At 61.5% G+C, this 15224-nt stretch overlaps 2 protein-coding genes across 10 annotated transcripts; both read left to right on the forward strand.

Moving 5' to 3' along the window:
• On the forward strand, positions 4069–8477 carry MYADML2 (myeloid associated differentiation marker like 2). The gene has a single exon (XM_021066407.1). It carries the CDS (start codon positions 4820–4822, stop codon positions 5858–5860), a length of 1041 nt encoding a protein of 346 aa, XP_020922066.1. The 5' UTR covers positions 4069–4819; the 3' UTR covers positions 5861–8477.
• Positions 9598–14378, forward strand: PYCR1 (pyrroline-5-carboxylate reductase 1). Of its 9 annotated transcripts, none has more exons than XM_021066415.1 (8): positions 10131–10201; positions 10598–10720; positions 10958–11028; positions 11726–11905; positions 12083–12304; positions 12460–12552; positions 12699–12862; positions 13531–14378. In XM_021066415.1, exons 2-8 carry the CDS (start codon positions 10654–10656, stop codon positions 13694–13696), a joined length of 963 nt encoding a protein of 320 aa, XP_020922074.1. In that variant the 5' UTR covers positions 10131–10201; positions 10598–10653; the 3' UTR covers positions 13697–14378. The 9 variants fall into 9 exon arrangements, with proteins under 9 accessions (XP_020922072.1, XP_020922074.1, XP_020922068.1 ...); XM_021066416.1 differs by having other exon boundaries at positions 10153–10230; XM_021066417.1 differs by lacking the exon at positions 10131–10201 and adding an exon at positions 10224–10444.

Consider the following 15224-nt stretch of genomic DNA (forward strand, 5'->3'; position numbering starts at 1 on the left):
TGGCGCTGGTGTCTGGTGTGTCTCTGTTATACGTACACACACATTTTCTTCTCTGCTGTGGTTTATCACAGGACGTCGAATGTGGTTCCCTATGCTGGACGGGGGGACCTTGTTTATTTCATACAGAAGGAGCTGATGGTAGGAGTTCCCGTCGTGGGGCAGTGGTGAACGAATCCGACGAGGAACCATGAGGTTGTGGGTTTGATCCCTGGCCTCGATCTGTGGGTAAAGGATCCGGCGTTGCCGTGAGCTGTAGTGTAGGTTGCAGATGAAGCTCGGATCCCGCGTTGCTGTGGCTGTGGTGGAGGCCGGTGGCTACAGCTCTGATTCGACCCCTGGCCTGGGAACCTCCATATGCCATGAGTGCAGCCCTAGCAAAGATGAAAAGACAAAAAAAAAAAAGAGAGAAGGAGCTGATAGTAACGAAGAAAGGGGGAAACAGCAGGACCCAGACCGCCCCCCTCCCCCGCCGCTATCGCTTCTGCCTCTTCCACTGCGTTCCACCGAAGCTGGGGCCTGGTCACCTGGAGCTGGGAGACCTTTACCCAGAGACTGGGGGTGGGGGGCTGGGCACCCCCCAGCTTTTTCCAGGGGGGTTGGAAAAGCTGGCCCAGGAAGGCCCCGAGGACCAAGTCTGGGCCAAGCCAGGGTAGGTGGCTGCCGGGAGGGTTCCAGGCCGGCCCAGTGTGGGGACCAGGTGGCTGCTGGCAGCAGGGCAACTCAAGCCAAGCGGCTTCTGTTTCTCACGTGGATTTCCAGAGGGCCAGCAGCTGGTACCGGGTCGGGCTTGACCAGGTCAGGCTTGAGATCCTCTCACTGAGGTCTCCCCGCCAGCCCAAGTGCCCACCCCTGTCCCCAGCATGGCACCCATGCCAGCCATGCCAGCCACAGCTCTCGCTTGGGCAGACCCCAGTGTAGGCCTCCAGGCCCCACAGGGCCAAGTCGACTTTGAGTGGGGCCCAGCGAAGGGCCAGTTGGCATCCCGAGGGGCTGCCAGACGTCCTGGGCTCTGGCCCTCACATGGAACCCGGGTTCCCCACCCACTCAGGGGGAAGCTGCCCGGTCAGACGTCCCAGGATGGTCTTGTCGTCATGCCTGGTTTCTGCCAGCATTTGCCACCTGATTTCCAGGCATCATTGCTGGCAGATGCAGGCAGGGGCCGTGCAGTGGCTGGTGTTGAGGAAGGAGCCAGCTTCTGCAGGACATGCCTGCCTTGCTCGCCACACCTGCCACAGAGTGCCTGGGGGGCTGCTGAGTCCCTGAGCACCTGGGGACCCCCCCCGGAAGAGCCCTTGGCTCCAGGTGCTGCAAGCTGGACCTCTTTGCTTGGGGGGTGTGGAGGGGATGAAAGCAGAGGCCAAGGGCATGGGAGGGGGTGCCCAGCGATCACGGGAGTGTTCACTGTGGGGATTTGCTGAGCTGTGAGCTTAGACTGAAGCTGGCACGCGTCTGCTCTGCACAGGACTTCCTTCCAGCTGTGGTCACCAGGCGGCGGGACCGAAACCAGCTTCTCTGCACCTGTGACGCCTGGGGCTGCGCGGCCCCGGGGTCAGGAGCACCTGCTGAGGATGCCGGGAGGGCGGAGGCGTGGACTCCTTCCCAAGGGGCTCCAGGAAAGGTCCCTGTAGGCCATCCTGCCCGCTCCCTCTCCACTGGAGTGTCCAGACATCCCCTCCGGGTGGGAGAGCCCAACTCCACAAACGCCGCACTCACGCGCAGCACCTGCTCCGGAAACGGAAGGCTCGTTTGGGCGGAGCTTTTACAGGGGGAGTGGGTTCCTGGAGAACTCTGCCCACAAGAAGCATCAGCAGATGCTAAGACCCCTGGGGGTCTGCAGGGACGAGAGAGAGGAGGACGACACCCCAACCCACCGGCCAAACGTCTCATTTCTGACGCGCGGCCACCACGATTCTTCCGAAGGGTGACATCTCCCACAAGCTTTTCCTGCCCAGGGCTTTTGGCCAGGATCTAACCATGAGGAGACAGACCATACATAGAGACCACCTATAAGCCTGCTGGCTTCGAAAACATCTGTGTTATGAAATGTAAAAAAGCAGAGGCCCCTGCAGAACAAAGGGGAATGAGAGCCGTGAGAGCCCAAGTGCGACGCGTAACTCCCATCGGATCCTCGTGCAAAAATTCAAAACACAGAGTTCCCATCGTGGTTCACGGTAATGAACAGGACTAGCATCCATGAGGATGAGGGTTCAATCCCTGGCCTCGCTCAGTGGATCGGGGATCCGGCGTTGCTGTGAGTCACCGTGTAGTTCGCAGTTACGGCTCAGATCCCGCATGCTGCGGCCGTGGTGTAGGCCGGTGGCTACTACAGCTCTGATTCGACCCCTAGCCTGGGAACCTCCATGTGCCATGGGTGTGGCCCTAAAAACCAAAAAAAAAAAAAAAGAAAATCTAAATGCTACAGTGGAGTTCCTGTTGTGGCTCAGAGGGTTATGAACCCGACTAGTGTTCATGAGGTTGTGGGTTCAGTCCCTGGCCTCGCTCTGTGGGCTAAGGATCTGCTGTTGCCGTGAGCTGTGGTGTAGGCCACAGGTGCGGCTCGGATCGGGTATGGCCGTGGCTGGGGTGTAGGCCAGCAGATGTAGCTCTGAATAGATGCCTGGCCTGGGAACTTCCATATGCTGCAGGTGTGGCTCTTAAAGAAAAAAGAAAAGAAAAAAGGCCATCGTGTATTTTGGCGGCAGGTGGGGGGGCTGAAGGCCTGTGGGTGAGATGGTCCCTCTTCAGTTTCCCAAGTGCGGTTGCTGCGTGAGCCGGGACGGCCTCACCCCAGGACATGCCTGCGGAAGCATCTTGGGGACAATTGTCACATCTCCAGAATTAATTTATGTTATGATTAACTTCCTTTTCTCTTTTGGCCACACCCGCGGCATGTGGAAGATCCCAGGCAAGGGAGTGAAACTGCCCCACCGCAGTGACCTGACCCACTGCAGTGGCAATGCCTGATCCTTGACCTACTGTACCATCGGGGAACTCCTGTCATCATTAACTACTAACGGAGGAGGAGAGACGGTGCGCAGAGCAAAATATTAATAATTCTTGAATCTGTGAAAGAGCTGTGAGCATTCGTCGTGCTATCCTGCAGCTCTTCTGTAAATGTGAAGTTTTTCTAAGTGGAAAGTTGGGGGGAAATCGGGTGCGGCTGCACGTACAGCTGCCCCCCAGCGTCAGAGGGGACTGGTTCCAGGACCCGCCCAGGACACCGGAATCCACCGGTGCCCAAGGCCTTTGTACAAGATGGCATGGTGCTTGCAGGTAACCTAAACACCTCCTCCCACAGCCCTGCAATCTCCAGATGGGAGTTCCCGTCGTGGCTCAGTGGCTAGCGAACCCGACGAGCATCCATGAGGATGCGAGTTCGATCCCAGGCCTCGCTCAGTGGGTGAAGGATCTGGCGTTGCTGTGAGCTGTGGTATAGACTGGTGGCTGCAGCTCCGATTGGACCCCTAGCCTGGGAACCTCCATATGCCACGGGAGGAGCCCTAAACAAAGACCAAAAGATAAAAATATATATAAAGATAAAAATAAAAATTAAAAAAAGCCTCCAGATGACTTAGACACCTGAGAGCGTCAATGCTGTGTGAATAGATGCTGGCTCACAGCAAATTCAAGTTTTGCCTTTTGGAGCTTTGTGGAAATTTTTCCCTGAATGTTTTTGATCTGAAGGTTGGTCAAATCCACGGATGAGGAACCCGTGGGCGCGGAAGACTGACTGTATCCACGGGAGGGTTATAGTGGTTGAATCCAGGGGGTAGAGTTACAAGTAAATTAATTACAGGCAACGTCTCTACCTTCTCCCGTACCGATTGGGCCTGAGCGTGGGCTCCCTTTACAGTCACAAAAATGTCTTTTCATTTTCAAAACGTTTCTTTTTTTTGTCTTTTGTCTTTTTAGGGCCGCACTGGCGGCACATGGAGGTTCCAATTGGACCCCTACACCACAGCCACAGCAACGCCAGATCTGAGCCGTGTCTGCGACCTACACCACAGCTCACGGCAATGCAGGATCCTTAACCCACGCAGCAAGGCCAGGGATTGAACCCGCATCCTCATGGTTCCTAGTTGGATTCGTTTCTGCTGCGCCACGACGGGAACTCCAACATTTCATATATTTTTAATATTTGAGCCTAAAAATGGGAGGTTTTCTTTCCCCAGGTGTTTTGCATGTCTGGGAGGGACAAGCAGAGCGCCGTTATGGTCCCCCAAATAATAACTCAATCTCACCCCCCCAGGGCAGGCTGGGGGCTGGGAGAAGAATGAGGGGGGCCCCTGTGGGAGTGGGGCAGGGTCTCCCCCAGCACTGCCCGGGAATCAGCTGCGTGTGGGCCCAGGTGTGGTGGCAGTGAGGTCCTGAAACCAAGCCAGCTCTGAACCAGGCCACCTTCTGGAAGGATGCCAAGGCAGACCCCCTCCCCCGCTCCTCCCCGGCCTCCAAGAGCCTCTTCAAAGTAGCCCCTCCCCCCAGGCTGCCCCCGGGCTGCTCGGGCAGGCGGGCGGGGTGGGGGGTGGGGAGCCAGGGGCTCTCTGCTCGGCTCCCTCCCCCTCCCCCGCGGCAGCCCGGCTGGTGGAGTCAACTGACCGACAGATGCAGGTGCTTCCGAGGTGGGGTGGTGCCAGCAGCCAAGGGGTTAATGGTCCTGGCCGGGGCCCCCGCGTGGGACCGCAGGGGTCAGATGTCCTTCCAGCATGGGGACAGGCACAGAGGCTGCTATTCCGGGGCTCTGATCACGGTCACCTATTTATAGCGCTGGGGGGGGCCTCTGCCCTCCCCACAGAAGCAGCGGAGAGGCTGCTCCGCTGCAATGTCACTGGCGGCGTCACCGCCACTGCAGGCTGCTGGTACTCGCTGCTGCCGCAGGCGACAAAGGGTGAGACCCCGGGCCGCCAGGCACCGTGTGAGGCGGGACGCTGCTGGCCACATGGGCAGCACCATGGAGCCCCCCGGGGGCGGGTACCTGCACCTGGGCGCCGTGACATCCCCGGTGGGCACGGCCCGCGTGCTGCAGCTGGCGTTTGGCTGCACCACCTTCAGCCTGGTGGCCCACCGGGGCGGCTTTGCGGGCGTCCAGGGCACCTTCTGCATGGCTGCCTGGGGTTTCTGCTTCGCACTCTCGGTCCTGGTGGTGGCCTGTGAGTTCACGCGGCTGCACAGCTGCCTGCGCCTGTCCTGGGGAAACTTCACGGCAGCCTTCGCCATGCTGGCCACGCTGCTGTCCGCCACGGCCGCGGTCATCTACCCGCTGTACTTCACCCGGCTGGAATGCCCACCCGATCCCGCAGGCTGCATGGCCAGGGACTTCCGCCTGGCAGCCAGCATCTTCGCCGGGCTCCTCTTCCTGGCCTACGCCGCAGAGGTGGCCTTGACCCGGGCCCGGCCCGGCCAGGTGGCCAGCTACATGGCCACAGTGTCGGGGCTTCTCAAGATCGTCCAGGCCTTTGTGGCCTGCATCATATTTGGGGCGCTGGTCCACGACAGCCGTTACGGGCGCTATGTGGCCACCCAGTGGTGCGTGGCCGTCTACAGCCTGTGCTTCCTGGCCACGGTGGCCGTGGTGGCCCTGAGCGTCCTGGGCCACACGGGGGCGCTGGGCTGCCCCTTCGACCGCGTGGTGGTCGTGTACACCTTTCTGGCTGTGCTCCTCTACCTCAGCGCCGCCGTGATCTGGCCCGTCTTCTGTTTCGACCCCAAGTACGGTGAGCCCGGGCGGCCCCCCAACTGCCCTAGAGGCAGCTGTCCCTGGGACAGCCAGCTGGTGGTGGCCACCTTCACCTACGTCAACCTGCTCCTCTATGTCGCCGACCTGGCCTACTCCCAGAGGATACGCTTCGTGCCAAGCTTGTAGCCTGCTGGGCAGCGGCCCACCCGCCTCTGCTCTCCAGGGGCTCAGACACCCCAAGGGGACTCAGGCGAACCCAGGACCCCGGGACCTGCAGGAGGGAGGCAGCCAGGAGAGCCAGGGCTTCTGGCAGCGCTCAGCAGGTGGGCTCAGGGAGGGGCCGAGGGGCAGAGGGGCAGAGGCCCTGAACAGGTCTCGGGGGAGAAGCCTCTGCCAGGCAGCTCCCCACCCCCGGTCCCTCTGTGTCCATCGCTCTGTTCTTGTTCTCTCTGTCTCTGTCTCTGTCTCCCTCCGCTGGCCCTCCCCGCCTCCACACTGGTCACAGCCACACGCAAGAAGCCTTTGGAGCAGGCGCTGTTGTGACCCACTTCGCAGATGGCGCCCCGGGACTCGGATTAGGGAGTCGGCCCCACGTGGCCGTCAGCATCTGCAGCCCACGCCGGGCTGAGCGACTAAGTACCGCTGGGAGGGAAGGGGTCGGAGGGGAACCCAGGAGAGGGCCGGAGCCGGCGCTGCCTCCGGCCTCGAGGGGGCAGTTCCTGGAACCCTGGAAGGATGGCTACCCAAGCAGGACCCTGCCAGGGCACCTGTGCCAGCTCAAGAAGAAGGAACCAGGGAGTTCCCATCGTGGCGCAGTGGTTAACGAATCCGACTAGGAACCATGAGGTTGCGGGTTCGGTCCCTGCCCTTGCTCAGTGGGTTAAGGATCCGGCGTTGCCGTGAGCTGTGGTGTAGGTCGCAGACGCGGCTCGGATCTCGCGTTGCTGTGGCTCTGGCGTAGGCCAGGGCTACAGCTCCGATTGGACCCCTAGCCTGGGAACCTCCATATGCCGCGGGAGCGGCCCAAGAAATAACAACAACAACAGCAACAAAAAAAAAAAAAAAAAAAAAAAGAAGAAGGAACCAGAAATCGGAACTCCAATTCGTCCGCCTCTGAATGGCCACAGTCCTGGAAGCCGAGCAAGGACTCTGGTGTGGCTGCACAGGCAGCCTCAACAAGCCGGAGCCAGCAGTACCTCTAAGAGCATAGCAGGTCGAGGAGAAGCTGGGGACCCCCCCGCCCCTGGCAGGGAGCCACCACTGGGCTCCCCCTGCTCTGGCTCCATGCAGCAGCTTCCGCAGTGCCTACCATGGGCCCCAGGGTCTGGCCCAGGAGAGGACCCGCCTGGGGCAGCCACTGGGACACGAAGCCTGGGCACCAGGCATCTCCTTGATGCTCACAGGACCCCGACCTCCGCTCGTAGCCATTTGTCCAGCCGCTGACCCCCAGGGCCTGCTGGTACCCTTGCCCTCCACACTCCAGCCTGCTTCTCCCACTCAAGAGCCCAGACTGGGCCAGCCCAGAGCAGCCCATCCGCTACCCAAGCACAGCAGTCACTCAGTGCATAGACTGGCCCATGGCCTTGAGCAGGAAATAAACACCAATGCTGACTGGCACCAAGCCCTTTCTGCTGAGGGGGTGGTAGTGAAACGGGGCACTGTACCCCCGGGGCCATCTGCTAAGAGTGGTCCCAGAGAGGGTCCAGGACTGGGTCTGGGGAGGAGGAAGGAGGCAGCCGTGGGGGTCTGGGGTTCTCTGGTGGTGAGGGCAGCCTCCCAAGAAAGGGCCCCGTGGTGTCCTCTCTCTGGGTGGGTGACAGCAGGGAGCTCTCTGCGCTGACGTCACCACCGCGGTCTCGAGGGGTCCAGGCATGGCAGTGGGCAGCAGACCCAGGCAGCTTTTAGGCACGGGCCTGAGAGCTCCTTGTGTGGGTGCCATGCTGATGCGAGAGAAGCGACCTACCGGCCGGACGGGGAGGGCACATGCACAGGGGGCCTTTACCTGGGGAGGCCAGATTCCAGAGGGGGCAGGAGTTGCTGTGGCCTGAGATGTCCTGAGGGCTCCCTGGCTGAGGGAGGGTAGGGGTTGGAGGTGTGCTACCTGGTGACAAGGGGGCACATGGACCACACCCTTCCCAGCCCATAGGGAGGCCCGTCTTCCTTTTCCAACCAAACTTCTGAAACGAGTTATCTGTCACCAACTCCCCAATTTCCTCACTGTCCTGCGTTCTCCTGCCCCCCAGAGCTCCACCCACCCTAAGTGCCAAAGGTTCTAAGGGGGCACAGAGGAGGGGACGGGTTCCAGGGCTCAAGATGAGCAGGGCAGATGTCCTCTGTCCTCCGGGGGCCCTGGGGCGTTGTCCCCGGACCGGAGAACTCTACTGGGGAGGACCTAGTTACTTGTTCTTATCACTTGAGAAACAGCACTTTTGAAAGGAGGGCTCTGGCCTCTGATTACAGTCAGCCGACACGCCGGGTTTGGGTCTGTGGGTTCGAGTCTGAGCCCTTCCCCGAGCGGTCCACTTCGGACCGACCTCACTCACAACAATGCCTTGCTCAGCGGGAGAGGATGCCAGGCCACCACCAGCGTGGGCTGGAGCCTGGAAATCTGCCAGGGACACGAGCTCACCGTGCAGTGCTCTGGTGGTGTCTGCGGTCCTCGCTGTGCCAAAGAGAACTCACCAACATCCAAGAAACACGGAAATCACATTTCGAACAGCTTGTCACTGCAGGGGACAGAGAACAGAAAAAATAAAACAGCTCGCCCCTCCCCCGGCGGGGGATGGGTTGCTAATGACAATGGCTTCTCGCCTTGTTCTTAACTCTGCCCCTGCCTGCCTGGGACCCCAGACCAACCGGACTCAGCTCAGATGAGCCCCCAAAGCTCAGGGCCGAAAAATTCCAAGGGCCCTGCAGATACACTGTCAGGAGACCTGGCTGCTCCGTGGGGACAGGGGGACAGTATGGGATGATAACCTTACCTACTAGTTGACACCCCCCCCCCCGCGCGCGAGCCTGTTTGAGGAGGGGGAGACATATGATGCCAACAGGCCTGTGACACCAGGTTCATGCAGCTTGCAAAGGGCATCTGCAAGAAGAGGCTTGCAGAGCAGAATGCCCCAGTGGGAAGGCAGCATCCAGACCCCAGGAAGCTTATCTTCAGTCCCAGGTGCCTTGGAGTTTTGAGATTCTGAGACGCTCTGGGCACTCTCTCCAGTTTTCCAAACCTCCAAAAACAATTTTTTTGGTTTTTGTCTTTTTTAGGGTTGCACCCACAGCATATGGAGGTTCCCAGGTTAGGGATCAAATCGGAGCTGTAGCCTCCTGCCTACTTGGGATGCGAGCCACATCTGCGACCTACACCACAGCTCACGGCAACACCAGACCCTTAACCCACTGAGTGGGGCCAGGGATCGAATCCTTGTCCTCATGGATACTAGTTGGGTTCATTAACCACAGAGCCACAATGGGAACTCCTCCAATAACAAAAAACAAAAATACAATATCAAAATAGTGGTAGATCTTAAACTTTTTGATTTGGTAAATTATTTTCAATCTCCCCCTCCTGGTTTTTTCAAAAAAAAAAAAAAAAGAAAGCAAGAAATCGATAAAAAAAAAAAATGCAATACAAGAAAGAGAGAAAGAGGAGTTGTGTCTCAGTTTGTTAGCAACCTGTCATGGATTGGGTTTGATCCCTGGCCTCGTTCAGCAGGTTAAGGACCTCGAGCTGCCCAGAGCTGTGGTGTAGGTTACAGGTCTGGCTCGGATCTGGGGTTGCTGTGGCATGGGACAGCAGCGCCAGCTCCCATTCCACCTCTAGCCTGGGAACTTCCATATGCCACGGGTGCCACTCTAAAGAAAAAGAGAGAGAGAGCTAGAGACTCAGAGAGAAAGAGAGGGAAAAGGCTGTATAGTTGGACGACTCCAAACGCGACGGTTAAGGTAGTAACATCTAGATTCACAGCCAGCGAGGGCCACGCGGTCAGGGACACCAGAGTCCAACGACAAGACCCGGGTTAGGGGGACCCCCAGCCCACAGCTGGCGCCCCTCCTCCAGCGTCCTCAGGCCGGTTCGGTCCGGGGGCGCGACTCTGACAGCAGGGGCTCGAGGGGAGAGGGGGGCTCCGGGAGCAGCGGTCCAGAGGGGGGAGGTCGGGTGGGAGGGGGTCTGCGGACACAGACGTCCGGGCACAGGTCCCGAGGGATCCGAGGGATCCGGGTGCGGCCGGGTGGGGGGATGGGGGGCCGTTCCGAGGCGATGCGGATTCGGGGCCCAGGTTCCGGCGGGCGGGGTTCGGAGGCGGTGCAGGTTGGACAGCGCTGGGCGGACCAGGGCCCCGCTGGTGGGGGCGGGGCGGGGCGGGGGCGTGCGGATGATGCAACTGCCCCTCTGTGCCTCCCGTGCCCCGGGATTGGCCGGCGCCAGGGCGGCCGCACAGCGGATTGGCTGGGGCGGCGGGGGCGGGGTCTCCGGGGCTGGGTGCCGCGTGGCGGGCGCGGCGCTGTGAATTGGGGGAGACCCGCAGGGTAACTTGCTGCGAGTACCCAGGCTGGGGGTCAGGGTCGGGGTCAGGCTCGGGCGGGCGGTGGTGTTTCGGGGCAGAGGGAAATACGCGTCTGCGCTCTCGGCTCAGGCGTGGAGGGTCTCGGAGCTGGGGGGCGTGGGGGCATCCGGGCGCCGGCGGCTGGTCTCCGGCACGGCCGCTCCCCGACCCCTTCCGGAGGCGGGCGCGCCCCTCTCTGGCTCATGTGTGGGACACTCCGGAGCAGGTCGGGTCGCCGCAATGGGCGGGGGCACCGGAGCTGGGGAGCGTTGGACCAGCTGGAATGGGGGGGGGCCTTCGGTCGGGGATGGAGTGGCCAAGCTTGGCACTGCCCGCCTAACTTTTTGCGCTGGATCCTGCCCCTTCGTCTGTCCCGCAGCTGTTCCCAGAGCCGGTGCCAGCTGTGAAGGCAGTGGGCCCAGGCCTCCAGACACCATGAGCGTGGGCTTCATCGGGGCTGGCCAGTTGGCCTTTGCCCTGGCCAAGGGCTTCACAGCAGCAGGTAGGCGCTGAGGCCAGGAAGGGGCTGGGCCAGTTACCTGTCCCCAGGCTAGGGGACGAAGATGGGGGGTGGATACCCCGTCTCATTTGAGCCCTGTGGGAAGGGTAGCCGGGGAAGGTTTGGAGTAAGGCTGAGCTTTGCTGTGTTACCCTGGGCGGTGGGATTTCTGCTCTCCTCACTGGGAACGTCGGCGAGGGACGCCAGGACTGGCCTTGAGGGAAGGACTGTTTCCTGCAGGCGTCCTGGCCGCCCACAAGATCATGGCCAGCTCCCCAGACATGGACCTGGCCACGGTTTCTGCTCTCAGGGTACGTGCACGGTGGCGGGTGACCAGGCAGCTGTCCCTGCAGTGGTCAGTTAATGTATCCACAGGCTGGTGTGTGAAGGCCTTGACCCTGGAGGGCCCAGAGTCGAGGCCTGGGGTGGGGGTAGGGGCACCATGCCACAGTGCCCACCCCAGCAAGAAGAGGGTCCCTGGGCTGGAGCAGTTCAGACATCCTGCATTCTGGGCTGCAACGGCTCCCCTCCCTCAGCTCTCGGGCCCTGGCTGACACGTGAGAGGCTGGTGCCGAGAGGGTGCTGGTCAGCAATGGGCTTCCCCAGGTGGAGCCACCACAGGGGGCCACACTGGGGCCAGGAGAGATAGGCCTGGGGGCTGAATAGAGCCTCTTCGCTTCCAGCTCGAGACCACTGCCCACAGCAGCGCTCACACCTGGAGGGCAGGGGTCTGGGGCTGCTGCCCTTGGTGAGATGGGCCAGGACAGTGGCACGGCTGCAGGTCCCCTTCTCTGTCTGCAGAAAGGACATTTTCCAGAGCAGGGTGCCTGCTTTACTTTTGGGAGGGACGGGTGCTTAGAAACTGTCCGAGCCCCAGGCCTGAGCCCCCAGCCCTGCCATGCCCCCATTCCCGGCATCCTCTGTGCTCTTCTGCACGGGGGGCTCTGGGCGACTAAGGGGGCCAGCTAGCCACGAGGGCAGGCTGAGCTGCCTCGGTGCTCCCTGCAGAAGATGGGGGTGAACCTGACACCCCACAACAAGGAGGCCGTGCAGCACAGCGACGTGCTCTTCCTGGCTGTGAAGCCCCACATCATTCCCTTCATTCTGGATGAGATCGCGCCTGACATCGAGACTCGGCACATCGTGGTGTCCTGCGCAGCCGGCGTCACCATCAGCTCCATCGAGAAGGTGGGTGTTGCGGGTCGGGGCTCCGGGGGATCCGGAGGTGGGGTGGAGGCGTGCCCTGCCCAGGGCTCAGGAGCCTTGGCCCGCTCCACACTCCGGTTCTCCATCAGCGAGAACTCAGGGAACCGCAGCTGGGTGAGCGCAGGGCCGGGATGGGCACGCCGCCGGTTTCTCCTCCAGAAGCTGACGGCGTTCCAGCCGGCGCCCAAAGTCATCCGCTGCATGACCAACACGCCGGTCGTGGTGCGGCAAGGAGCCACCGTGTACGCCACGGGCACCCACGCCCAGGTGGAGGACGGCAGGCTCCTGGAGCAGCTCATGGGCAGCGTGGGCTTCTGCACGGAGGTGGAGGAGGACCTGATTGACGCGGTCACGGGACTCAGCGGCAGCGGCCCGGCTTACGTGAGGACCGGGAGGGGCGGGGTCTGCAGACGGGTCTCGGCCTCGGGGCACATCTGCCCACCTTCCACCCTCTTCCTCCCGCTGGGCCACTGTGGGCGGCTGCTGGGCGAAAGGAGACAGGGCCTGGGGCAGCAGCCTGGTCGCTCTCTCCACAGGCCTTCACAGCCCTGGATGCGCTGGCTGACGGCGGCGTGAAGATGGGGCTTCCGAGACGCCTGGCCGTCCGCCTCGGGGCCCAGGCTCTGCTGGTCAGTGTTTTTCCTGACCCTCCGCTGGGTGGGGACCAGTCCTTGCCAGGACCATGGCCGCTGCCCGGGGGCGGGGCTGGTGGGCAGCGAGGCGGGGGTGCGGGAGCATTGCCCTCACAGCTTTCAGCTTCCCTCTCTGGCTTCAGGGGGCTGCCAAGATGCTCCTGGACTCCGAGCAGCACCCCGGCCAGCTCAAGGACAACGTCTGCTCTCCAGGCGGGGCCACCATCCACGCCCTGCATGTGCTGGAGAGCGGGGGCTTCCGGTCCTTGCTCATCAATGCGGTGGAGGCCTCCTGCATCCGCACACGGTGGGCCCCCCGCCCAGTCATCCTCTTAGCAGTTTGTCGTGCTCCGGCCTGGCAGCGGGCAGGGCACAGGGAGCCCTGAGGTGCCCGGGTTACCGTGTTCAGCTTCCCTCTGCACCCTGGTCATTCTCCCGTCCTGCGAGGAGGGGCTGCCCTCTGGGGCCGGGCTGTGCTCTGCACGTGGTTCATCGCTGGTGGTTTTCAGAGCGGGGTGATCATCCGGGGGGCTGTCTGTCTCTGACGGTGACAGCTTCGTCTCGGCCTTGCCGGAGAGACCGAGAGCATGACGACTGGGACGCATCTCGGTGCGCCACCGAGGCGAGCTCGAGGGAGTCCCGAGAGTAGGGTGCACGAGCAGCGTGGCGTCTTAGCCCAGAGTCACGGTACCAAATGCCACGGGATGGGCCGTCCAAGTGCCCAGGCTTCCCTGATGCCCTGCATGGCAGTGGAGCTGGGACTGCCCTCCTGGCACCAGCCTGCAGGTGACACACACGAGGGCTGTGAGGGGCCCCGCTGGGAGACCTGGTGACTCTGAGCTGACTCGGATGAGGCGGGACGCAGCCGAACAGCTGTCAGGGGCTGAGCTGGCAGGTGCCGGAGCTGTGGGCTGCCTCCCGCTTCCCTTGTGGGACCTCAGGGCCCTGCCCTAGCCCTCCTTGCTGTCTCCGCAGCGAGCTGCAGTCCATGGCTGACCAGGAGGAGGTCTCCCCAGCAGCCATCAAGAAGACCGTTCTGGACAAGGTGAAGCTGGACTCTCCTGCTGGGGCCTCCGGGGCCCCTCCTGGCCACTCCAAGCTGCTCCCCCGCAGCCTGGCCCCGGCGGGCAAGAGCGACTGAAGTTCCCAACCTGCCCACCCACTGCTCTCTGCCTTCCTCTCCTGGGCCTGGAGCTCCTGCGCTGAGAATGGCCAGCCCCAGGCCTCACACGGTGCCTCAGGGGGGCTCCTCTGCCCAGGACTCTGGTCCACTCGGGTCGGGGGGTCACGGCCAAGGAAGGGACACTTCGCTTCCGAGTGGGAACTTCCACGGCCCCCGGGTGTGTCCTGGCCCCAAACAAGGAAGGAGTCTCTGACTCAGCCTCCGTCTTCCTCTCCCCCTGTCCGAGTCAGGACCCCCCTCCTCCAGAGCCCAGGAGGCTGGTGGGGGGCTCACTCCCCACTGTCAGCTGGCTCGGGCTTGGGTGCAAAGCTCAGTCAAGGTCCTAGGTACAAAGATCAAGGTCCCCCCCAACACCCAGCCAAGGAGGGAGTCCAGGCGCACCCCTGCCCTGACTCCACTGTCCACCCGTAACTCCCTTCTCTGCGCGGGGAGGACCAGGGGCTCTCTGGCATCTTGCAGGAGGGACCACGGCGCTTGGCCAGCTTGACATTTGAGGAAAGGGCTCCTGATGTGGCTGAACTGCTGAGGCCCCAACGCCCTCGGCCCATCGTCTCCCAGTCCTGACCTGACCCACAGACACAGTCACTTCTGTCTCTGACTTTTTAGGCTAAATAAATTGGTTTCCAGCTGCAGCGCCCCAGCTTCTGACTCTGCCACCATCTGTGCCTGAGGGTTGATGCTGTCTGGTGTAACATGGCAGGCTGGTGGGCAGCGCCCAGGCCCTGAGCCTTAATCTCAAGGCAGCCAGCCTGGCTGGTGGCAGCCGACTGGGTCTCCCAGTGAGCAGAGGGTGAGCGAGCTTCGGGGGAAGGGTGCTGCCCCTTTTGTCTTGGTCGTTAGAGGCATGATCTCTAGTGACGTTGGCAGGGTAGGCTGGGCTTGGCAGGCCCTGCTGTGCGAGGGGCACCAGCCGCAGCTCTCTCTGTGCCTCCTGGCTTGGTGGGGGCAGGTATCTCCCCAGCTCACCCAGGCAAGACCAGGGCAGGTGAGGAAGCAGCCCCAAGAGAGGCGTGTTAGGGTTTTCCAGAGAAACAACCTGTAGGAGATGCCTTACTTAGGTAAAACAGGAATCATAGGAAAAGAGAAAGGTTTATTGACTGTGGAGGCCCACAGGCAGGCCGGAGATCTGGAGTGAGCCAGCATTCCGACTCAGAGGCCACCAGGCAGGGAGACCTGATGTTGCAGGTCCGTCTGAAAGCAGACTGATGGCGAGTTGTGTCTTACACTGTGGTGGGTTGGTCTTTTGTTCTCTCTGGGCCTTCAGCTGCTTAGGTGGGGCCCACCCCCATCTGGAGGGCAAATCTGCTGTAGTGATCAAATGTTCTGTTCTAAGGTTGAAGTCTACCAGTTTACCTGTTCATCTCATGCAGAAATACCCTCATAGAAACAGAATAACATCTGTTACCACATGGTCCAGTTGGGTGACATTTTTTTTTTTTGCTTTTTAGGGCCACACTGGCGGCATATGGAGGTTCCCAGGCTAGGG

This window comes from Sus scrofa, chromosome 12 (genome assembly GCF_000003025.6).
Source record: "Sus scrofa isolate TJ Tabasco breed Duroc chromosome 12, Sscrofa11.1, whole genome shotgun sequence".
In the NCBI taxonomy this organism is placed as follows: Eukaryota; Metazoa; Chordata; class Mammalia; order Artiodactyla; family Suidae; genus Sus; species Sus scrofa.